A 24,824-nucleotide genomic window follows, 5' to 3' on the forward strand; every position below is an offset into this window, starting at 1 on the left:
TAACCCTACGCCACCACAATCAATAGCACACATTTCCCCTGCAGTATTTTCTTGGTACTTTCTGCATGTTTATTCTTCCAGATGAACTTTAAAATTATTTGTTCAAGTTCCCCAAAGACATTTTTGGAACTTTGATTGGAATTACTTTAATTTTTGCGAGAATTTACATTTTTTGTTTGTTTGTTTTTTGCGATACGAGGGCCTCTCACTATTGTGGCCTCTCCCATTGCGGAGCACAGGCTCCGGACACACAGGCTCAGTGGCCATGGCTCACAGGCCCAGCCGCTCCGTGGCATGTGGGATCCTCCTGGACCGGGGCACGAACCCGTGTCCCCTGCATCGGCAGGCGGACTCTCAACCACTGCGCCACCAGGGAAGCCCTACATTTTTTTTACAATATTGAATCTTCAGCTCCAGAAACCCATGTACTGTCTTCCTATTTATTAAATTATCTTCCATGCTCCTCTGTAGAGTTGTATAGCTTTCCTAATATCAGTCCTGTACATTTCTGGCTAAATTTATTCCTAGGTATTTCATATAATTTTTTTGTTGTAATTGTAAGAGGGCTCTTTCCCCCTGTATATTTTCTATTTTTGTTATCAATATTAAAAAAAAAAACTTTAAAAAATCTAGCTCATATTTCCAGATAGTTTTGGCTTCTCAAAACAGAATAAGCACAATGGATACTATCATTTGTGGCAGTACAGTGTGTACTATGTGCACTTGATTTATGAGGTATGACTGTTTGAGACTGTTTAAGGAAACAGAACATACCAGAAGCTATATCTTAATGAATATGATCTTTCCAAGCTGGTTATGTTGAGAATATGTACATTTATGGCAACAAGAACAACTTACTCTAAAAACAACAAAAGGTATATATCCTAAAGCAAAAATATTGCCACCACTGAGGATATGAAAAAGAATCAATTAGCTTGCTATGAGGACATTATCTGAAAATAATGTTTTCAAAGATGTTTTACTGTTATTGGAATAAATAGTAATCTCTTAAGGTGATTTATTTGAAAGGACAACATTTATTTTGATGTAAAGTTGTAATTTTTAGTTAAACAACATACCTTTATAGGCACACCTTATGTTATCAGGTGGCAACGAGATGGCCGACAGGTTTTTTGTGTTTGCTATTGTTGTTTTAAAAGAATCATTTAATCAGATTGTTTTTTGTATTAAATAAAATTCCAGTTGCCCCAGGCATTATGGATTGGCAGTGTTTCAGCTGTTTGGGAAAATGGAATTTGCCAGTTTTCTAAGATCATCTAAAATAAAGAAACAAATTTCTTTTCATCCACATTATGGATTTTGAAAGCATGTGTAGTCTAGGCTGGTATCTTAATCACCAATTAAAATGCTCCTGTGGAAAATGTGGTTCTGAGCTCTTAACAGCTGACTTACAAATGGTCTTAGAAATAAGACCTTTTATAGATTGAAGATTACTATGGTTTCTTTACATATTGTGGTCCTTGGAAGTTAAAACTATAATTAACATTCTCAATTATTCTCAAGCAACTTGCTGTGGCATTATTATTCACGGGCTATTTGTTTTAATCATTCTTAAATGTATTGGTATTTTAGTTTATGTAATTTCTGAATGAGTTTATTATATGTTAAGTAAAGAGTGCTTGAGTTTTTTTTTCTTTGGGTGGGGAGTCTGACTCTAGGTCAGAATCATATGTGTGATCTTTCAGGCTTGGCAGTTAGCAATTAAGACTTTTCCTGCAAGGCCTCATCGGGAGAAGCTGCCATCCGCACACCAGAATTGGTATACAGCCAGTGCACTGCAGTTTTCTGTAGGGATTCCAGTCAAGCCTTCCCCCACCCACCCCCGCCCTGCCTCTCCCCACTCTGTGTGGCCGTGCTTTTATGTATATCTGCATTCTGATAAAGTGAATGCATATGTGGGGACCCACAAAATGGATGTCACGCCAGTGGCCTAGTCAAGGTCACATTTCTAAACCTTAGTCAGCCTGCCCTTGTGGGAAACACCTGTCAAGGAAACCTAACTACTACAATCGCAATCCTCCAACCTCATTTTAGCTAGCTCACCTTACCCTAGAAAACAGGACGTGCTAGCCTTGTAAGGAAATCCCTGACCTTCTAGGCAATCATGCTGTTTCCACATTGCCTCTTCTAATGTACTATAAAGCTTGCTCTTGCCCAAAATACCCTGGGAAGAGTGTTCCACTGCTAGTTTTTTCATTTGACAATTCCTAGACCAGATGCCTGCATTCAGAGGACTCCTTATTGGGGGCCTCTGCAGAGACCCTTTCTCCACTTTGGCTCAGTACCATTCCTCTCTTAGCTCTTCCCTTCTTCCTAAACCCCCCACTCTGCGCCGGTCCGTGCGCCCACAAAAAGGCATTAGCCTCTTTTTCAGGGGTCTGGGGCAGTGAGACAGTTTCCCCCATCTTTGTTGCATCCACTCGATCCTTGCCTGGTGTCATTCCACAGGGGAAAATGGAACACTGGGGAGCCGGTGCCTCTTTTTGCCTCTTGTTTACACTGTTATGGTAAGTAAAAGCTTGATTGCTACTATCACAGTTTGCCTTTTTGCCGAATGGGCCACCTCAATACTTGATTGCTCAATAGAGGGAAGTGGGAATGGGGTTCCTAATTATTTGTGATTTTCTTTTTCCTTTTCAAGCTTTAAGGGGTGTCTTTTAGAAATGTTTCTGGAATTCACTGAATAATAGTTTGACTTTACATTTGTGAAACACTATGTCGTTTATAATGTTCTTTGTAAAAACTTTGTGACTTAGGAATTATCTCCATTTAAGAAATGAGCCTTAGGCAAAGTAAGTGACTTTCCCAAAAATCATGATTAATCGATCGGCTGTACCATGACTTAAACTTGAGGCTTATTCTGTTCTCAGTTCAGCACTTTCTACTATACCACCCCACTTCATTGGTAAATCAGTCTTTCACTTTCTTGGGAAGTTGGGACTACTTTAGGGCTGAATAATAAGCATAGCACATCAAGTAGGAAGCTTGATCCTGTGGTATTAATGAAGCCCTAGGGAAATTGTAAGGAGAGCCAGACTAATGGTAACAACAGTAATATCAACTAAAGTTTATTGAGCACTTAACATGCACCTAGCACTATGCTACATTATGCTAGATAGATCACCTTCTATAACCCTCCCATATTTTGCAATAATCTTATTAGTCACATTTTATTGAGGAAATTGAGGTTAACAAAGTTAAGTCATGTTAGAGGTTATATGGTAGTAAGTGGCAGATCCTGGATTCAACTTAATCCAAACCCTTTGCCTCTTCACCTGAAATTGTTTTCCAAGGAGAATTGAGGTGATTCTGCCCTACTTGGAGTATTTCTGCTGTTAAGGAAGAGTGGGAGAAGAATTCTCTGGAACAGAATCTTCTAATACTGTATATCTCAATGTTGAAAAATATATAAACCTTCATTTAAAGGAAAAGAATTCTCAGACCCCTGAGTTGATATTTTACTATATTATTAACACAAATCTGGTTATAAGCTCCTTGTACATAGAGCTATTATTCAACTATAAAATCATTTAAGCACAAATACAACCACAAAGCCAATAAAATTCAAATTAACAACATTATAACGTGACTGCTGATGTTTTACCAAAACTAAATTGCAGCTCTCATTATAAACAAGGTACTGACCACCACCACACAGGTTCTTTGGACTTCATCCCATCTGTACTGTGTGTGCTATGTGTCTTCTCAATTCCCTCACCACTTTTCTCAACTCAAAATACTGCAGAATCGGGCTTCCCTGGTGGCGCACTGGTTGAGAGTCCACCTGCCGATGCAGGGGACACGGGTTCTTGCCCCGGTCCGGGAAGATCCCACGTGCCGCGGAACGGCTGGGCCCGTGAGCCACGGCCACTGAGCCTGCGCGTCCGGAGCCTGTGCTCCGCAACGGGAGAGGCCACAACAGTGAGAGGCCCGCATACTGCCAAAAAAAAAAAAAAAATACTGCAGAATCTTTTTACAGTGTGCTGTGTACTCAGATGCATCATTTCTATCTTATATCTGTGCTACTTGTTGCAACAAGATCATAAATGCACATATAGGCACTGAAATCAAGTAGCAGTTATACATTTGCTCCTACTGATTTTATCTTTTAGATCATAATAAATATACAATTAAAAAAGTTGTCATAGGATCTTAGATGTGTCCAGTGGGGGATTGATCCTGAGGAGCAAAGGATGGAGATTTATTATAATGACCTGCTGAAGATTAAAATGAGGTGGTAGTTGGGGGTCCATATTTCAGCTTTTTGTCCATGCTAAAATGTTTCTTTTTCCTAGGTGTTCATGGCCTTGTGGTTCTCCCACACTGTAAGCATCTCTCATTCAAATAGGATTTCCTTCTCCTTGTTACAGCATTACTGTTTTTGTTACTAGGTGACATAGGTTAAACTCAGAAGACCTAATTACTAATCAGTACCTTCTGTCTGTCTTTTCTTCCCCTTGTTTCTGTTAAACCCAGACTTCAACCACATCAAGTCCATCAACCTTCCCCAATCCCTCCTTCTCCTCTCTCCTCTTTGTTTTTAAATTTCTAGTCATTTTGGGATTTTATGGTCATTTGTTATATTCTCCCTCAATTCCACATCCTAAATCACCATTACTTTCTGTACCACAAGCCTAGACAGGCCTAATCTAGGTAAAACCACATATTTTCCCCTCAGACTGCCTGGTGGTAGAGGAAATCACATAACTGCTATATTATTTAGGTTACTTTTGGTTGGAGATAACAGAAAACTCAGACTGGCTTAAACAATTAAGGGAATATATTGGCTCAATAACTGAAAAAGCCAGATGTGGGACTGGCTTCAAATGAAACTTAATCTAACTAATTAACAGTGGGACCTAACTTCTTTTTATTTTCCCAATTTTCCTTCTTCAGAGTTGGCTTCATCCTAAATGTGTACCATGCCATCATCCTTAGGCCAGGTAGCTTCAAGATAGCTTTTGTCATGGACTGAATTGTGTCCCCTTCCCCCAAATTCATACGTTGAAGCCCCAACCCCCGCCATGTGACTATATTTGGATAAGGCCTTTGTGGAGGAAATAAAAGTCAAGTGAGGTGGTAAGGATGCAGCCCTAATGCAATAGAAATGTGTCCTCATAAGAAGAGAAAGAGATACCCAAAATCTCTCTTTCCACAAGCATGCAAGATGGAAGGCCATGTGAGGACACAGCAAGAAAGTAGCAAGAAGGACCTCACCAGAAACCAACCCTGATGCCACCTTGATCTTGGACTTCTAGCTTCCAGAACTGTGAGAAAATAGATTTCTACTGTTTAAGCCACCCAGGCTGTGGTATTTTGTTAAGGCAGCCTGAGGTGACTAATACAGCTTTCAGTAGCTCCAGGGCTTCATGCTTCCTCTTTCACGTGTAACAGGTATGAGAAATCATCTTTGTCCCAAAATTTCTAGTACTAGACCTAAGAGATGCACTCTGTTGGCCAGATTTAGTCTGATGCTCACCTCTGAACCAGTCACGATGCCCACAGATTTGGAATGTACTGATAGGCTCAGTGTAGGTTATGCAGTCCATCTCTGGCTTCAGCCAGGTCCACTGTGGCTTCTCTGCAAACTCATAGATCCCAGGTCCATGAGCTATTGGAAGTGGGGAGTGAGTACTTAGGAGGCAGCTAATAAATTATCACTAATTTGAGTTGCAGCTTCACGTGGGCCAATTATGTTGTTCACATTACTTTACTCAAATGTTGTTAGTTTCCTTTCTCATTTTTTTTTCCTGTTCCTTCTTTTCTCAGGTTCCCTACCTTGCAGCCTCTTACTTCACAAAGAAGAGAGCATTGGGAAAGGGTTCTCTTAACAATCTTCCCTTCCACTACAAACACACCTGTTCTCACTCATCAGAGGATGAGATTGTTCTTGATGCCTTACATGGATAACATGTTTTCTGTGTACTTATTCCCCCTCCCTACCTCCCACTTCTGGAAACTTGTTTGTCAACAATCCATCTCTTTCCGCTATCTTCAGTCTGTTTTGTTTCCGACACTGGGTTTTCTCTCATCCTACAAAGATACTTAGGATTCTTTGCATCTAAACAAATACTTCTTTGACCTAGGGAATCCCTTAAGATAAGGCCCAAGTTCTGTTTTTTCTTCGCTACTGCCTATCAGAGTCCTCTACATTTACTACCTCCCCTACCCCAGTGACCTACTTATTCCTAAAGTCTGCATTCTGCCAGCATAGCCAGGATTCAAATCACTTTGATAATGGTCATAATTGATCTGTGCCTTCAAAACCAATTATTTATTTTTAGCTTCTCCTTTTTTAATGTTCTTTAGTATTTGATCACATAAACTGGTTCCTCTTCCTCTTCCTGACTCCTAAGTATTGTATTCCCTTGAGTTCTATCTATCTCCTTTTTTTCTTGATCAATTCATCATGACTTCACCCACCAACCTGTAGACCAGGGACTTGTCTCTGAAATCTATATCTCTAATGCCTACTAATTACCTGAACTCATTTCCAACTATCTTTTGGGGATATTCATTTGAATGTATTGTGGGATCCTTAAAATTTGTCATGTGCAAAGTGCCCTTATTCTCGTCCCTTCCCTACCCCCTTCCCCCCATTTTCCCCCTTCTTTTTTTTTTTTTTTCTTTTGCGGTACGCGGGCCTCTCAGTGTCGTGGCCTCTCCCGTTGCGGAGTACAGGTTCCGGACGCGCAGGCTCAGTGGCCATGGCTCACGGGCCCAGCCGCTCCGCATCATGTGGGATCTTCCCAGACCAGGGCACGAACCCGTGTCCCCTGCATCGGCAGGCGGACTCTCAACCACTGCGCCACCAGGGAAGCCCATGCCACTATCTTTGGCTCTCATGATCTGTGACAAATTCTTCTTGAGTGTAGCCCTCATCTAATCAATTCTGTATAGGAGTGGTTTTAAGTCATTGATGTGCACCAGGATCATATGTGAAGATTTAAGAAGCTGTAGATGCCCCAGTCCCAGAGCTTTGATTTTTACTGCTCTCATTTAGGGTGCAGTAATTGGCAGGATAAGACCATCATAACAATCTTTATAAAATACAATCTGATCATGTTGTTTACCTGTTTAGAACTTATCAGTTGTTGACAGTGTCTATAAGAAAATATTCAAGCTGCTTAATTTGATATACATGAAGATTCCTCATTATCTGGCCCCTGCCTAATTTTCCGGCCTTATAATCACTTCTCCACTCCAACCTCCATCTGTCCCTCACATCGTAGGCTCTAAGCATATAAAATTACTTTTAAAAAATAAACGTTTAATTTTAGAACAGTTTTAGATTTACAGAGAAATTGTGAGAATAGTATAGTTACCATATACTCCATACCAGATTCACCTATTATTAACATCTTACATTAGTATCTATATTTGTCACAATTAATGAACCAATATTGATACATTATTGTTAACTAAAGTCCATAGTTTATTCAGATTAAAAAATTTATTTTCACCTAATATCCTTTTTCTGTTACAGGATCGCATCCAAGATACACTGCATTTAGTTGTCGTGTCTCTTTAGGCTTGTCTTGGCTCTGACAGTTTCTCGGATTTAACTTGTTTTCGATGACCTTGACAGTTTGGGGGAATACTGGTCAGGTATTTTGAAGAATGTTTCTCAGTTGGGGTTTGTCTGATGTTCTTCTCATGATTAGACTGGAGTTATGGGTTTGGGGGAGGAAGAAGAATACAGAGGCAAAGTGCCATTCTCATCATATCATATAAAGAATATATACTATCAACCTGACTTATCATTGTTGATGTTAACCTTGATTACCTGACTGAGGTAGTGTTTCTCAAGTTTCTCCACTGCAGAGTCACTCCCCCACATCCCACCCATACTGTACTCTTTAGAAGGAAGTAGCTATGCGCAGCCCACATTTAAGGAATGAGGAGTTATGTTCCACCTCCTTGAGGGTGGAGTGTCTACATAAATTATTTGGAAGTGTTCTGCATGAGAGATTTGTCCCTTCTCACCAATTTATTTATTTGTTTATTCAATCAACCATTTCTATCAATATGAACACATGGATATTTATTTTATATTTTGGGTTATAAGCCAAAATTATTTTGTGGTTCAGAGTATCAGTATTTCAGCTTTGGCCATTGGGAGTGCTTTCAGTTGGCTTATGTGTCCCTTTGACATATCCTTATCATTGTGGGTTGTTTTTTTGTTTTTGTTTGAGCAGTTCCTTACTTTCTGGCACCATGCTACAGGCTCATTTTATATATTCCCTGCCCCAATCCTAGCATCAGCAATTTTTCCAAGGAGCTCTGATTCCTTTTATTAGAGAATAGTATTAGAAACCAAGATGGTCCCTGGTGTGCTTGTTGCTACAGGGGTATGTTTGCCTCTCAACTAACAGAATAAGGAAATATATGTGTGTATGCTAACCCATGTATATACACACATCTATAATTAGTTCTGTATGTAACATCTGTATTTATAAGCTAAATATGAGTTCATACTGATGACTCCAATTCTAATTCATTACCATATGAATTATTCTAGCCTTCTCCCCTCACTTATCCATAACCTTCCACTCCTGGTGAGAAACCTGATTCCCACCATCTGCTTCTTAATTGTTCAATTCCAGTGTATTTGTATAGTGACTTCAGAATGGTTAACCCTTTATCAACTAAAGCACAGTGCTTATTACAATTCTTACTGCCCTTAGTCTTACAGACTCTACTCATTTCCAAAGTTACTTAGCATCTTTCTTCAAATTACTTTTGCTTCCCTGAATATACCATATGTTTTCACACTTCTTTGTCTTTATTTGTGCTAGTCCCTCTGTCTGGGGTGCCCTGGTTTTTACCCTTATCTCCTTGGAATATTGCCACTCACTCTTCTAGACCCAGCACAGATGTTGCCTTCACCAGGAAGCTTTCCCTAGCCACAACCAAGAGACTTAATCACTAATGCCTCTGTACTTTAATAGCCCTTTATTCCCACCTCTATTACACATTTATCAGGACTCTGTTTGCATCTCATTCTTCTTCACTTGGTGGTAAGTTTCTTTTTTTTTTTTTTTAATTTATTTCTTTTTGGCTGCATTGGGTCTTTGTTGCTGCATGTGGGCTTTCTCTAGTTGCGGTGAGCAGGGGCTACTCTTTGTTGCAGTGCGCGGGCTTCTCGTTGCGGTGGCTTCTCTTACTGCAGAGCATGGGCTCTAGGTGCACGGGCTTCAGTAGCTGTGGCTCGCAGGCTCTAGAGCGCAGGCTCAGTAGTTGTGGCTCACAGGCTTAGTTGCTCCACAGCATGTGGGATCTTCGTGGACCAGCGCTTGAACGGGTGTCCCCTGCATTGTCAGGCGGATTCTTAACCACTGCATCACCAGGGAAGCCCTGGTGATAAGGTTCTTGAGGGCAGGAACCAAATAGATTTGTCCCTGGATTCCTAGGACTCAATAGTAATGGATGTTATGTTAGAATCCTCTTGGGTGAAAATTACAGAAAACCTAATAGTGGCTAAAATATATAAGGATTTATTTTTCTCATCTAGCAGGAAATCCAGAGGAAAGTGGTAACTATCATTGGTTTACCTGTTCAATGATACTGTCAAGAACCAGGCCCTTTCCCTCCCCTGTACACAGCATCACTTTCCTTTATTCAGGAAAAAGGCAGAGTGAGGGTCTCAGCAAGCCATCCTCCAGCCCCTTTCCCTTCTGTATGGAGGCAAAGACTTTTGCCCGTTAACAGACTTCTGTCATCTAGAACATAGTCACATGGCTCCTCCAACTGCAAGAGAAGATGGGAAGGTGTATTTTTAGGAAGGCTAATCTTTTCAATAAAGCCAAGATGTTGGAATTAAGCTCCAAGTAATCACAAGGCCACAAGGAGGTCAGGAATCTGTTTCCTGTTGGATAAAAGGACTGAGGGTAGACAGAAGACCAGGCCAAGAAGACTCTTTAAGACAAGAGGAGAAAAGGCTTGATCTCAGTGGGAGCAACATCTTTTATTGGTAGAAAGCACAAATGTACCTAATGAGGAATCTAACATACTCTCTGACTACCCACTCTATATTCCTAGCATTCTGTATTGCTCCCTGGAAACTTTTGACTTGTCTGTTTTCATGTGGAAATTGTATCATTCTTGTGAATTTTACTTTCCATTCTCTGGTGCCTTTTCTGTGTCATACCTCCTGTGATGTGACAGTCAAATTTTTACCTGATAGACCATGGTGCAGTTTGCCTTGATTTTTTGCAAGTTATAACTAATTGTAGTTCTTTAAAATAGAATTTACACAGTTCTATAATTTCTGCCTACCTAAATCCCACATTCTTTTGAAATTATGGAAATACATTCATTTGGATGCTTTTATTCATTAATGTTCTGTTTCGAGTTTTTTTTTTTAATTATTTTTATTTTTGGCTGCATTGGGTCTTCATTGCTACGTGCGGGCTTTCTCTAGTTGCGGCGAGCGGGGGCTACTCTTCATTGCAGTGCATGGACTTCTCATTGTGGTGGCTTCTCTTGTTGTGGAGCACAGGCTCTAGGTGCGCAGGCTTCAGTAGTTGTGGCATGCGGGCTCAGTAGTTGTGGCTCCCAGGCTCTAGAGCACAGGCTCAGTAGTTGTGGTGCATGGGCTTAATTGCTCCACAGCTTGTAGGATCTTCCCAGACCAGGGCTTAAACCTGTGTCCCCTGCATTGGCAGGCGGATTCCTTTTTTTTTTTTTTAATAAATTTGTTTATTTATTTATTTATGGCTGTGTTGGGTCTTCGTTGCTGCTCACAGGCTTTCTCTAGTTGCAGAGAGCGGGGGCTACTCTTCATTGCAGTGTGCGGGCTTCTCATTGCAATGGCTTTTCTTGTTGCAGAGCACGGGCTCTAGACACGCAGGCTTAAGTATCTATGGCATGTGGGCTCAGTAGCTGTGGCACGCGGGCTCTAGAGCGCAGGCTCAGTAGTTGTGGCTCACGGGCTTAGTTGCTCCGTGGTGTGTGGGATCTTCCTGGACAGGGATCGAACCCGTGTCCCCTGCATAGGCAGGCGTATTCTTAACCACTGTGCCACCAGGGAAGTCCCCAAGTTTTTTTTTTTTCCCTAAGATTTTTTTATAATTTATTTATTTTATTTATTTATTTTTGGCTGTGTTGGGTCTTTGTTGCTGCGTGTGGGCTTTCTCTAGTTGTGGCGAGCGGGGGATACTCTTCGTTGAGGTGCACAGGCTTCTCTTTGCAGTAGCTTCTCTTGTTGCAGAGCATGGGCTCTAGGCGTGCGTGGGCTTCAGTAGTTATGGCACACGGGCTCAGTAGTTGTGGCTCGCGGGCTCTAGAGTGCAGGCTCAGTAGTTCTGGCGCACGGGCTTAGTTGCTCCGCGGCATGTGGGATCTTCCCAGACCAGGGCCCGAACCTGTGTCCCCTGCATTGGCAGGCAGATTCTTAACCACTGCGCCACCAGGGAAGCCCCCCCAAGGTTTTTATATATAACATTCATTTATAACTTGAATTCTTTATAATATTCCATTTTGTGCCAGGACAGCCTTATTGATACATTAGTCCAAACATGACTGGGTAAATCCTGCATACAGGTGCAAGCATCTCCTGCCATCTAGAGTACCTAGGGTTAAGGCCATTTGCAATGAATCAGGAAGCAGAAGTCTCATTAAGTGTAGAACTCCATTAACTTCATTCATGAGAGTTTTTTACTAGAATTTGTAAGGACTGGTAACACATAAAGCATGCATGTAACTTAATACCTTTTCTCAGCCCACCAAATCTGATTACTACTTCCGGAAGTTACTGTAGTGCGCACAAATGTGAAATGGCAGGTGAATGAGTTAAAACAGATTTCATTCTGGTCCAGCACGTTTTTGGAGACAACTTCCAGAGCAATTAGAATACCCTTCAGATATTCAGGTTTAAGGCAGCTTTGAGATGGGTTTACATGAAATCCTTCATATAACGTGTGAGTCCCAGTAACTTCTTGTGTGTGTGAGTGCATGGTGACACCTTTAAGGGTGGTCTTAGAGAGCAAACACAGCATGAGATTCCCATTTTGAAGCTGCAGAGTGACTGACATCATAGTGTGATCAAAGTGCTCTGCAAATACTTACTGTAATTATTGTGTTGTTCTGTTCTTGCTAATAACCTTATTTATTCTCTGAAATTATAATCATCCAAAGAAAGATTAAAACAAGATGTACGAGTTGCCTGAGCTCTTTGCCTCACAGATGGTCACCCTCAGAGTTCTCTGAAATTGACAGAGTTAATTGAAGCTTCAGTTTTCACACCTGTAGTTGATACTTAAGTGTTTCTTACCTGTGGCTTTCACTATTCAAAACAGTACAACAATAGCACTTTAATTTGCTCTCATTAATGGTAGCCTCTCAGGTAATGTTAGTGCAGCTTTATCTAGACGTTGTTTGTTCCTCTGAATGAAACCTTTGTACCAGCTTCCCAGCGAGAAAAGGAAAGCTAAACAGTTACAAAGGTAAAAACATGAATGTCTCACTAATTTACTCATTTAAAGGATGCTCAGAACCCAGGAAACATCCAAGGGAAATTAACTTTTAAGCAAAGGGCGGGCATTTAGTGTATGATTAACGGCAGTTTCTTTCTCTGAGATTTCAGTGAGCTGAGACAACTGGGAATCATTCTTAGGGAGGCAGCTCAGAGCCAGCGAAGTGCTCCAAGGATAATCATTACAGATTCACACAAACAACAGTACTATTTGCTCTAGTTCTTTGGTGCCCTTCCAATAGTATTGAGATGTGAGGAAGCAATCTTAGGCTCAAGCTTAAATAGTAAGGGAAAGAAGTCCTTCTTTGCCTCTACTCCTCAACTGAGTAAAAGTAAAAGACCAGTGAAAAGAACAGGGTGTTAAAATGTTATGTTATTTAGGTTATGCAAGAGCACTTTGCCTGTACCTTGAGATTTGAGTACTGAAAAAGAGAATGACTGTGCTGCCCTACATCTGGGGACTGGTGTCTCGCAGTGGCATTGCTTGCTGTTTGATTAAGGCCCAAGAGAAAAAACAGAATTGAGAAAGATGAAGGGAGGGAAGAAATTCTGGGCTTCCTTAAATCAAATACAACAAATTAGCAACCCCAGTAAAGACTGGGGAGTCAATACTGTGATCCTTCTTGTATGTGTGGTGTACAAAGGTAGGGCGCAAATTGTATATATGTGCATAACAAAGATGTTTTTAAAAAAAAGGTAGAGCATAGGCTCTTCTGTTCAACTGCTTTGGGTCAAGTTGAAGCCCCATTAGTTATTGGTTGGGTAACTTTAAGCATGTTACTTTACTTCATTCTCTGTGAGGTTTTCCTATGTAATATGGGTATAAAAATAGGACCCCTTGGTAGGGAAATAGAGGTTAAATAAGATAATACATGTAAAGTGCTTAGAACAGGGCCTCAAACATGGTAAATACTTAACTTTTTAAAATATTAATATGAAAAATAAATTGGGATTGGTGATTTACTTCCTCAAAGATTTTTTCAAATTGCAATGTATGGCATGCAGTATTTCCTTTTACTAAAATTATCCCTTTTATTTAAGAAGTAGTTAAAACAATTACTCTACAAAAATAACATTTGCAGTTACTTAAAACATGAAATATCCTATATACATCTTACCTGTTTCAGAAGAATATGATATAGTTTTGTTGGTATGGTATGGTAAGGGCTGTGAGTCATTGTGAAAAGGGCCACATTTTAGTGGAAAGCAAAGCATTTAGCCAAAATTTGGAGGTAGGGCAGAGATCTCTTCCCTACAAGTCATCCTTCTACACCAAGGCTACTGCTTTTGCTACAAGCATAATGTGGTGTTAGTGGTAAGCTCAGAAAACTTGTGAGTGTTAAAACCACCTTCTCCTTGGCTTGTCATACGATATATATGTGGAACCCAAGTCAAACATTTGTTTGTTTCCTTGTATTCTAAAATGGGCGCACACTTACCTACATCTGAGAGCTGGCAGGAAGTCTGTCAGCTCTTCATGGCATACCAATGTAGTTATAGCATAATAAATGCTATTGATAATGAAATTCTCTCACTCTGATACCCATATGAGCTTCAGTTCCTTTCTGGATCTGTTCCTCAGTGATTGCTTTAGCCAACTGACTATTCATGACTGAGTCTTGGTGTTGAGATATCAGAGGACCATGGCCCTAAAGCCATGCTCCTTCTTCATTCTGTTTCTTTTCTTTTTTTTTTTTTTTTGCGGTACGCGGGCCTCACTGTTGTGGCCTCTACCGTTGTGGAGCACAGGCTCCGGACGCGCAGGCTCAGCGGCCATGGCTCACAGGTACAGCCGCTCCACGGCATGTGGGATCTTCCCGGACTGGGGCACGAACCTGTGTCCCCTGCATCGGCAGGCGGACTCTCAACCACTGCGCCACCAGGGAAGCCCCATTCTGTTTCATTTTGACCTTGATAGGACTTGAGAGGAAGAACCACCGTAGGATGGTGAGCTGAAAGTGAGAACCTATAGGCAAAGTAAGTAAAAGAAATACCACTTGATTATATGGACTAGAATTTGATATGGCAGAATCAGTTTGAGCTAAGTTAAGTGAAGCATCAGGACCACAAACCTTTTAAGGTGCTTCCAACAGTAAATTAAAACTCAAACACCTAACAAGGATTTGTGGAAATTCTTGTTGCCTTCGTATTTCTCTGCTCTGGACTGTTGTAACTCAAACTGCCTTAGCAATTAAAGCACACCAAGACATGCCTAGAAAACTCTTACCAGGCTTCCCTCTTTTGGATATCTGCAAGTTTTATTCCTGACAAACACCTGATAACTAGGAACTATAATGAGAAGCCCTGAGTCTGTGGGAAAACTGCATTGTAATAATGTGGCCAATATTCAGACCTTTATTTCATAGAGTTGTACTACTTTTCCACGTTATGCTGGCCTCATAAAACAAATTGAGAAGTGTTCTCTCCCCTATTTTCTGAAACAGTCTGTGTAAGATTGGTGTTATTTCCTCCTTAAACATTTGATAGTCACTAGTGAAGTCATCAGGGCCTCCAGTTTTCTTTGTAGGAAGGTTTTTTGGTTTTTTTTTTATTGTGGTAAAATATACATAAAATTTACTTCCAAAAAATGACTATTACTAGAAATAAGGAGGGGCATTTATTAATGAGTCAATTCATCAAAAATATTAACATTTAATATTGCTGTTGTGGTCAGAAAACATACTCTGTATGATTTGAATACTTTGGAATTTATTAAGACTTGTCTTGTAGCTCAGCATATGTGGTCTGCCTTGGCAAATGGTTCATGATCAGTTGAAAAAATGTGTATTCTGCTGTTATTAGGTATATTGCTCTTTCTATAAATGTCATTCAGGTCAAGTTGATAATGTTCAAAACTCCTGTGTCCTTATTCATTTTTTGATAGTTCATTTCTGAGTGTTGTTCTGTTTATTACTGAGAGAGGGCTATTAAAATCTCCAAGTATTGCCGTGAATTTGTTAATTTTTCCTTTTAAAAGATTCTATTTTTGCTTCGTGTATTTTGAAGCTCTGGTATTAGGTACATGTACATTTAGGATTTTTATGTCTTGATGAATTGGCTCATCATTATTAAATGTAATAGTCTTTTTAAAAGTCTATTTTGTCTATTATTATACCTCCATTAGTTTTTTTCATGCAGTGTTTGCATGGTATCTCTTTTTGTTTTCTTTTTTTTCAATGTACTACAGAGCCCAAGAAGACCCAGAAGATATAAAGTAGGATCGCCATTTATATAAGGTTCAAAAATAGGCAAAATTAAACAGTGTTGTTTAGGAATGCATCAGTAGATGGCAAAACTGGGGACACACAAGGAAGGAAATGAGCACCAGGCAGGGCGGGGGCTTTTGTCTGAGGTGGGAGCAGGGGCTGCTGAGCACAAGTACGCTGAAGGGCTGCTTCTTTTACGACTGTTTATTAAACATCTGTGTTTTATGCACTTGTCTGTATGTATGTCAGATTTCACAACTGAATATGTGAATTATGAAAGACAAAAAAGTGGAGCTACTAAGTTGCTTCATTAAATAAGTGTAATTTCTGATTCCTAACCCTTTAACTCACTCCTATACCCTCAAATGCCAGCAGGTGTAAAGGGCAGCTTCCCAAGTTTATTGCTCCGTTGTATCTCCAGAGCAATTAAAACACTGGAGGTGAACTGGAAAGATCTGGAAAGACCTAGATCCCACCACCTCAGATAAGAAGAAATGTCAGCAGCAACCCCTGCTCACCGGAAGGAATCAAGAAAGGACTGCTCTCCTGCTCAAATATTTGTCCTGCTCTTTTACCATCCCAGTCATCATTGCGCAGAGTTTATGTTTAACACCAAATGCTTGTAGGGCTACCAGGTCCCATCTCTTTTTTAATTGTAATCTATTTGTATCTTTAAAGTGCTTCTCTTATAGACAATACAGTTATGCCCTGCTTTTTGAAAGTTTGCTTTACCTCCTTCACTTTGATGAAAGACCTACATTGGTCTAAATGAAAGAAATCTGAAGAGGATTTTCACTTCTACGAAAAAAGGTGAAAACCGAAAATAGCTTTCAGTGTTTGTTTTGCAGTGAGCTGTTATAGAGGCGGTGCAAACCCTGAGCATCAAGAGCGGCACCTCCAAGCTCCTTCCCTGGGAACTACACTCAGCATCCCAGCATTAAGCCGCCATAGCTTTGAGCATCTGTGCTTTATCTTGATTTATTTTGTTAACAAGATGTGTCCTAAGGTAATTGCTTTTTTGCTTTACGCCATTTTGGCTTACAAAAGGTTTCACAGGAATCCTCTACTTTCGGATAGTGGGGGAGACCTGTATATGGTTGAGTATTGCTTTTTCATACAAATTAGCAACCTGTGTCTTTTAACTGGAATCCATTTACACTTAATGTAATTACTGATATGGTTGGATTTAAATATGTCATCTTGGTATTTGTTTTCTAATGGTTCCATCTGATCTTTGGTTTCTCCTCCTTCCTTTCCTGCCTTCTTTTGGGTGAATAGAATATTTTTAGCTATGCTTCTTTGTGTTATTTCAAATAAAAGTACTAATCCGTACAATTTCATTATGCAAATAATATCTTAATTAAACTTGTATTCAAATTAGGGCATGCCAAAGACCTAAATAGACATTTCTCCAAAGAAGATATACAGATTGCCAACAAACACATGAAAGAATGCTCAACATCACTAATCATTAGAGAAATGCAAATCAAAACTACAGTGAGGTATCACCTCACACCGGTCAGAATGGCCATCGTCAAAAAATCTAGAAACAATAAATGCTGGAGGGGGTGTGGAGGAAAGGGAACCCTCTTGCACTGTTGGTGGGAATGTAAACTGATACGGCCACTATGGAGAACAGCATGGAGGTTCCTTAAAAAACTAAAAATAGAACTACCATATGACCCAGCAATCCCACTACTGAGCATATACCCTGAGAAAACCATAATTCAAAAAGAGTCATGTACCACAATGTTCATTGCAGCTCTGTTTACAATAGCCAGGACATGGAAGCAACCTAAGTGTCCATCGACAGATGAATGGATAAAGAAGATGTGGCACATATATACAATGGAATATTACTCAACCATAAGAAGAAACGAAATTGAGTTATTTGTAGTGAGGTGGATGGACCTAGAGTCTGTCACACAGAGTGAAGTAAGTCAGAAAGAGAAAAACAAATACCGTATGCTAACACGTATATATGGAATCTAAAAAAAAAAGGTTCTGATGAACCTAGCGGCAGGACAGGAATAAAGACGCAGATGTAGAGAATGGACTTGACATGGAGAGGGTGAAGGGTAAGCTGGGATGAAGTGAGAGAGTGGCATGGACATATATACACTACCAAATGTAAAATAGATAGCTAGTGGGAAGCAGCCACATAGCACAGGGAGATCAGCTCGATGCTTTGTGACCACCTAGAGGGGTGGGGTAGGGAGGGTGGGAGGGAGACGCAAGAGGGAGGAGATATGGGGATATATGTATATGTATAGCTGATTCACTTGGTTATAAAGCAGAAACTAACACACCATTGTAAAGCAGTTATACTCCAATAAAGATGTTTTAAATAAACTTTGCATTCCAAAAAAAAACAAACAAACAAATTAGGGTATGCCAAAAAAGAGTTAATAGAGGGTACCTAAAGAGAGTGGGACTCTCTGGTGGCAGAAACCAATTTTCTCTACCAGAATTCTTTTGGGAGCTGACCCTGCCCTTCTCTTTTTTTCTCATCACAAAATGGAAACATGACCTAGTAACCATTAAGCTAACATGATAGTCATAACATAAAGCACATATTTATTAATCGTTGCAGTGACTATAACTGGATAGCTGCCTGTATAGTGTCAACTCTTCGGTCACTTCCTTCTTCCACACTGCAGGGATCTAAGGAGCCACCTTGGGAAATATGAAGTAACTTCCTTCCAATTAAATTTGTGTCAGACAAGTACCATTTTTGTGTAGTCAGTCAAACAATTAATTCACAAGCAGCTTGGTGCTGCCCTTAGAAGTTTGCAATTTATTTGAGAAAGCATTTATGTTAAGTAGTTGTATTATGTATCTATATTATGTTTATTATACAGTTTACTATATATTTATATAATATAAAAGATAAAGAGCATTGCAAGGCTGTTGTAGATAATACATAAATGAAATAAAGATGTTTGTGTGGTTAATTAGAAAAAGCTGCCTAAGCTGGACAAATTGCCACATGTTTAGGCCCTGGCTATACCGTGTTTTTCTATGGGCTAGCGGTCTGCAAGGCACACACTTCTCTGACATTTTCCTGAATTGCCTAATATCCAATCTGGTTATGCCTTTTTGTCTCCAGCTGTCTGTAGATGTTCTTGGGCATTTATAGTGAGAGAAACATCTTTTTTTCCCTTCTCTTCCTCTTCTATATATAGATAGATATAGATAAGTATCACGTGATTATTTGAAGGATTGAAATTTCATTTTGATTTGGCTTTCCTGGGTGGAAAACATTTACATCATTTCATACTTTTGAGCATGAATTGCCTCTTTTTCTAGGTGTAATCCATTTCTACTCTTCAGCATACGGAAGATTTTATGAATAATGTTCAGTGCAGAAAGAGAGCTCTAAAAATAATTGTGCTAGTAGAGTTTTGTTAGTCTTATGTGGAACAGTGACAGGAGAAAAGAACAAAGGCACATCAGAGGAAAGGTAGTGGTAGGCAGAGCATTTGATTTCATTTGCCTCCACCAAAGAGCTTGCATTTAGTGGAGAAGGAAAAACAAATAAGAAACAGGAGATCTGCACTAGCTATTGAATGTTTCATTTCTCATCACTGTTAGTCACATTTGAATGGAATCATTGCAGTCTTTTTGGTGTGTATAACTAAGCCTTTTTTTTCCCAAAAGGAAAATCTTGAATTTTATGTTTAAAAGCACAATGAGATGTTTTTGACATTCTGCAGTTTGTTTTGGAATTCATAGTCTTAAAACCCATTGACTTTCAGTAAGGTGGTAAAGGGTGTACAATACATGTCATTTTTATGCCTGATAGCACCTGGGATAGTCTCTAATGTATATTATATATACACACCTTTCATCATCCGTTTCTACCTGACAGCTTACAGCGTTAGGCTGAATGTTGCGATTAACAACTGAATGGGGGTGAAATGCCAAGCGGTATTACAATGGATTCTTATTGGAAAACATAAGCTCTTTAGAGCTTATTTTTTATACTTTTCCATGAAGATTTTAAGCCGACATATATGCCAGTACATAATTAAAATAACATACTCTTTAAATGTTTAAGTTATTCTCCAGAAATGGAGATAGATTTGGCTAATCAAATGATGATTCTCCTCTTGAGCTGGGATTTAAGCATGCGTTTTGTACAGGGAAATCTGTTTTGCAAATGCATTACTGATTATTCTTTAAAATGTATGTATACAGGGTTGTTAGAATTAAGAACTGTTGGGATCATATCTTAATATAGTTATTTTACCAAGATTCATATTATTCAGCCCAGCCCAGGGAATGAGATTTTTAAAATTTGTTTTCTTATTCTGCTCCTATACTTGAGTTTTTGGTCTGGTGGTCATCAAGTATTCCCTAGAAATACATTTGCATAGAATTCCCAAAACAAAATAATAAAATCACTTAAAAAAACTTTTTAGTATGCAAAATCCAGATTCTGGGCTTACATGCTTTAGCCATGTGCTAAAAATTATATAAGCAAATACCAAAGAAAGCCAAGTTGGTCAAGGCTGTGACTTATAAAGAATGCCAGGCAATGTTGGACACTCCAGATATTCTTTTTCCTTCTCTTGGCCTGAAAAATACTTCAGGAAAGAAGCTACCATGCCCATCTTTCATTTCAAATTTTTTAGTTTTGATGTCCTTTCTCAGCTTGTAAACCTTTTAGGCCAGTTATTGGCTCTTAGATAAATAATATGTCGTTTAATCCATATTGACTAATTAACTGTTTGTAACTTTCCAGGTACTGATGAGGATGAATGTGATTTGGAGAAATTATTTTTCTCGTCTAAGGATAAGAAAGATGCCTCACAGATACCGAAGTAGTTATCACCCAGTGGCCCCTCTGGGATCAAGGATTTTAACTGATCCAGCCAAAGTTTTTGAACACAACATGTGGTAAGTTATCTTTTTTTTTTTTTGTGGTACACGGGCCTCTTACTGTTGTGGCCTCTCCCGTTGCGGAGCGCAGGCTCAGCGGCCATGGCTCACGGGCCCAGCCACTCCGCGGCATGTGGGATCTTCCCGGACCAGGGCACGAACCCGTGTCCCCTGCATCGACAGGCGGACTCTCAACCACTGCGCCACCAGGGAAGCCCGGTAAGTTATCTTTTTAGGTGTGATATAATGTATGTACATTAAGCATCACCAGTGTTATTTTCATTTAGTGCCAGAAAAGGATTTTTTAAATTGAGCACTTATGTTGTTGAAGTTAAAAGCAAGGGTAACTGATCCCAACTTAAATGTTGCCAATTCTGAATTTCTTTGCAAAGAGAATTAGAAAAGTGAAGTTTCCCAAGTGCTTTCCTCAGCTTTGGGTTCTTGCAGGCCCTCCCTGCTCACCTCTGATCCTGATTTGGCAGCATATCACTGAGGGGGCTTCTTTTCTAGGTAGAGCCCTCCATTTGCCTCTTTTACAAGTACTTATCAATCAGCAAATGTGAACTCAGTACCTGCTGCTTACTGAGCACCAGGGAGAACACATTGGTTTGACCTTAATTCATGCTTTTAAGAAATCCACCCTTTATTTGTGAAGATATATGGGTATTTATAGGAAAAACTGATAATTAGGAATACAAGGCAGCAAATTGTAAGGGCCCAGAGTGTTCTTATAAGGCATAGGTCTGTATAAGAACAACTCAAGGGCTTCCCTGGTGGCGCAGTGGTTGAGAGCCCACCTGCCGATGCAGGGGACACGGGTTCGTGCCCCGGTCTGGGAGAATCCCACATGCCGCGGAGCGGCTGGGCCCGAGAGCCATATAAAGGAAGGTTTAAGTGGAGAAACTGAGATATTTATTCTTTCTCCAGTACCCAGTGTGGTGCCTGACACATAAATATTTGTGGAATAATAGATAGGTAAAGCTGGAGTAAGGGCATTCTAGGTGGGTAGACAGTCATATCCACCTAGATGAGGAAGTATAAGGCATATTCAGGAGAACAGGATAGTTTGCCGAAAATAAAGGCTCTTCTAGGAGATTGGTAAATGATAAGGTTGGAATGGTAATAGACCAGGTGTGGGGTAGGAGCAAGATTGTGTGTGGTCTTAAATTCACACCTGAAGTGAAAGGTATTACAGAGCCACTAAAGAGAAATGGCATTCATTATACATGGTATATTAAGTATAAGTATTTGTATAACAGTATAAGGATAGATCAGCAGGTAGAACTAGAAGCAGAAAAGGGAAAATGAGAGAGAGATTGTAAGGGAAGAAAAAATAGAACTTGGTGCTTTTGTAGAATAAAGGAAAAGGAAACATTTGACTTGGAAGGTTTGATCCTAGATGACTAATAGAAATAGGAAAATCAAGAGGTAAATTGATTTTTTTAAAATATAATAGAAGAAAAACAGGTGGTTTATCTTCTTGTTTTGTTTGTTTGTTTTTTGTTTTTTGTTTTTTTTTGCATTATGCGGGCCTCTCACTGTTGTGGCCTTTCCCGTTGCGGAGCACAGGCTCCGGACGTGCAGGCCCAGCAGCCATGGCTCACGGGCCCAGCCGCTCCGCGGCATGTGGGATCTTCCCAGACCGGGGCACGAACCCATGTCCCCTGCATTGGCAGGCGGACTCTCAACCACTGCGCCACCAGGGAAGCCCTTTTTTTTTGTTTGTTTGTTTTGTTTTTATCTTCTTTTTTTAAATTGAAGTATAGTTGATGTACAATATTATATAAGTTACAGGTATAAAGTATAGTGATTCACAATTTTTAAAGGTTATACTCCATTTATAGTTACAAAATATTGGCTATATTCTCATCCTTGTAGCTTATTTTATACATAATAGTTTGTAACTCTTAATTCCCTACCCCTATATTGCCCCTCCCTCTTCTCTCTCCCCCTGGTAACCACTGGTTTGTTCTCTATGTCAAACAGGTGGTTTCTTATAAAGTTAAATATACACTTATCATATGACACAGCAATTCCACCCACTCCTAGGTATTTACCAGAATAAATGAAAATATATGTCCACATAAAGACTTGTATATGAGTGCTCATAACAGATATAGGTATTAGACAAAATAAGAGGTAAATTGATTTTTTATTTTGGAATAAAGATGGTGCATTTAATTTTAGATATTTTGAATAGGTTTTCAGAGAGGGACATCCTGAGAAAAATGTCCAGAACATAGACTCCACTGCTAGGAAGAGAGAGCAGTCAGGGCTGAAGATGTGAGGTTGGGTATAATATCTGCAGACAAGATTGTTATCTGACTAGCCTTGGGAGCAGGACCTCTAGGGCTGGGAAAGTAATTCATGGTCTTTCTATGTTTATATTGCAACAGAATATCAATTTTAAAAGTAAATAGATTGACTTTATTAATTAGTCCTGCACTATACAATATGGTGGCCCCTACCCACATATGGTTTTTGAGCACTTGAAACCTGGTTAGTCTGAATTCAGATGTGCTATAACATTTTGAAGATTTAATACAAGTAAAAGGTAAAGTATATCATTAATAATTTTTGTACTTAATTATTCAGTAAATGTTAAAATGATATTATTTTGGATATGTTGAATTACAGTATTTTATTAAAATTAATTTCCTTTTCACTTTTTTATCATGGCTATGAGAAAATTTTAAATTACATGTGTGGCCGACATTATACTTTCTTGGACAGTTACTAAGTTAAACCATTTTGACTATCATCACCAATTTGGACAGTTATAATAGGCTGTGAGATAATTGTCAAACAGTTAAACCTCCAGAGGAACTTCTGGTCCTAGGCAAGCTCCTCATTTGCCATGTTTTTTGTTTTGTTTTTTGTCAGTAGACTCTAGTGATTTAGTTGTCTACATTTCTTTTTCCATTTGCTATCACTAGCTTTTTTGCCCAAGATTCCTGCCTGCCCATTTAAGTTCTGTTTTGTCATAGGCTCTCAGGGAAGCAAGGGTCATCTGGTTCAGTGCCTCTCAAACACTGTGGGCTAGCTTAGGGCTGCTGCACAAGAATCCCTTGAGGTATGGCCCAGGAATTTGTAATTTGAAAAAGTTCTTTTAGTAATTCTGTTGAGCTACCAGGTTTAGGAATCCTTGATGCAGTCCAATGGTTTCAAACTTGAGTAGAATTTTTTTTCCAAGTGAAGGCTTAACATAGAATCCCAATATTTAAAAGGTAAAAACAAACCTACTCTGAGTGAAGTGAAGTGGTCATAGAGGCTTGGGGCATTGACAGCTCCACTTCCCTTTTCCTCTCCCACCCCTCCCTCCCTCTAGCAGCCTAGAGGACCTTTAGGGTTCAGCTGACCAGAGTTTGAAAAACCTTGATCTGATCTCTACAGCCATCCTTCTCCATAGCAGACCCCCAAAGAAGTTACCCTGCCTGTGCAGGATACCTCTAGTGAACTCTCTCCAAAACAGATACATACTGTAATAATAAAAAAATAATAATTTTCTCCAAGGGAAGAGGAAAGTAGTTGCTTCACATCACCTTCCCATGTCCCCCACCCCAGTTCCCCCCATTTTTTTGCTTGAAGAGAAGATAAGTAAATTAAACTGAAAACCAGAAGACTGGTTTACTTTCTCCTTACTTCAAGTCCAAAGTTCTGTCTAAAAGTTCTCACTTCCTTCCTTATTTCCTCCTTTATATTTAAGAATAATGTCTCCTCATGCTGAATTTTGATTTTTAAGAAGTCTCTTAACAAGTACATGTCAGTTTTCTCTCAGAGATGTTGATCAGAATTGTGTACAGTTCATTTTTCCCTTTAGCCTCTAGTTTAGTTAATAAGAACTATTTACTCTATACATGAACCTCTTGTTAAAAATTTTTTGAGAAAAAATAAAAATACCGTTTTTCTTCAGTTTCTATATCCTGAGTAATATTTGCCCTCCAGATTCTGGATATTACTAGTATTTACATCTGCCTATAGGCTCTTAATTCTTAATAGTTTAGTTAAGTGAATTTCACATAACATAAAATTAACCATTTTAGGTGAACAGTTCAGTGGCATTAATTACATTCACGATTTTGTGCAACCAGCATCGTTCCAAAACATTTCCATAACTCTAAAGTAAAATCCCTTATCCATTAGGCCTCTTACACTCATGCTACAGTTCCCAGCCCCTGGCAACCACCAATCTGTGTTCGTCTCTAGAGAATTACCTCTTCTGCATATTTCGTATAAAT

The 24,824-nt window shown here is 39.5% G+C and overlaps 1 protein-coding gene across 1 annotated transcript in view; it reads left to right on the plus strand.

Annotated features, from left to right (window-relative positions):
- METTL8 (methyltransferase 8, tRNA N3-cytidine) overlaps positions 1 to 24,824 on the plus strand; it is a 131,500-nt gene that overhangs the window by 21,355 nt on the left and 85,321 nt on the right. The window contains exons 2-3 of the mRNA XM_027128459.1: positions 16,551 to 16,708; positions 20,450 to 20,604. Of these exons, the coding sequence (XP_026984260.1) occupies positions 16,697 to 16,708; positions 20,450 to 20,604 (167 nt within the window). The 5' untranslated portion in view covers positions 16,551 to 16,696. The remainder of the gene's footprint in view (positions 1 to 16,550; positions 16,709 to 20,449; positions 20,605 to 24,824) is intronic.

Source organism: Aethalodelphis obliquidens, unplaced genomic scaffold (assembly GCF_003676395.1).
Source record: "Aethalodelphis obliquidens isolate GAN/ISIS:26980383/991018 unplaced genomic scaffold, ASM367639v1 scaffold2, whole genome shotgun sequence".
NCBI lineage: Eukaryota > Metazoa > Chordata > Mammalia > Artiodactyla > Delphinidae > Aethalodelphis > Aethalodelphis obliquidens.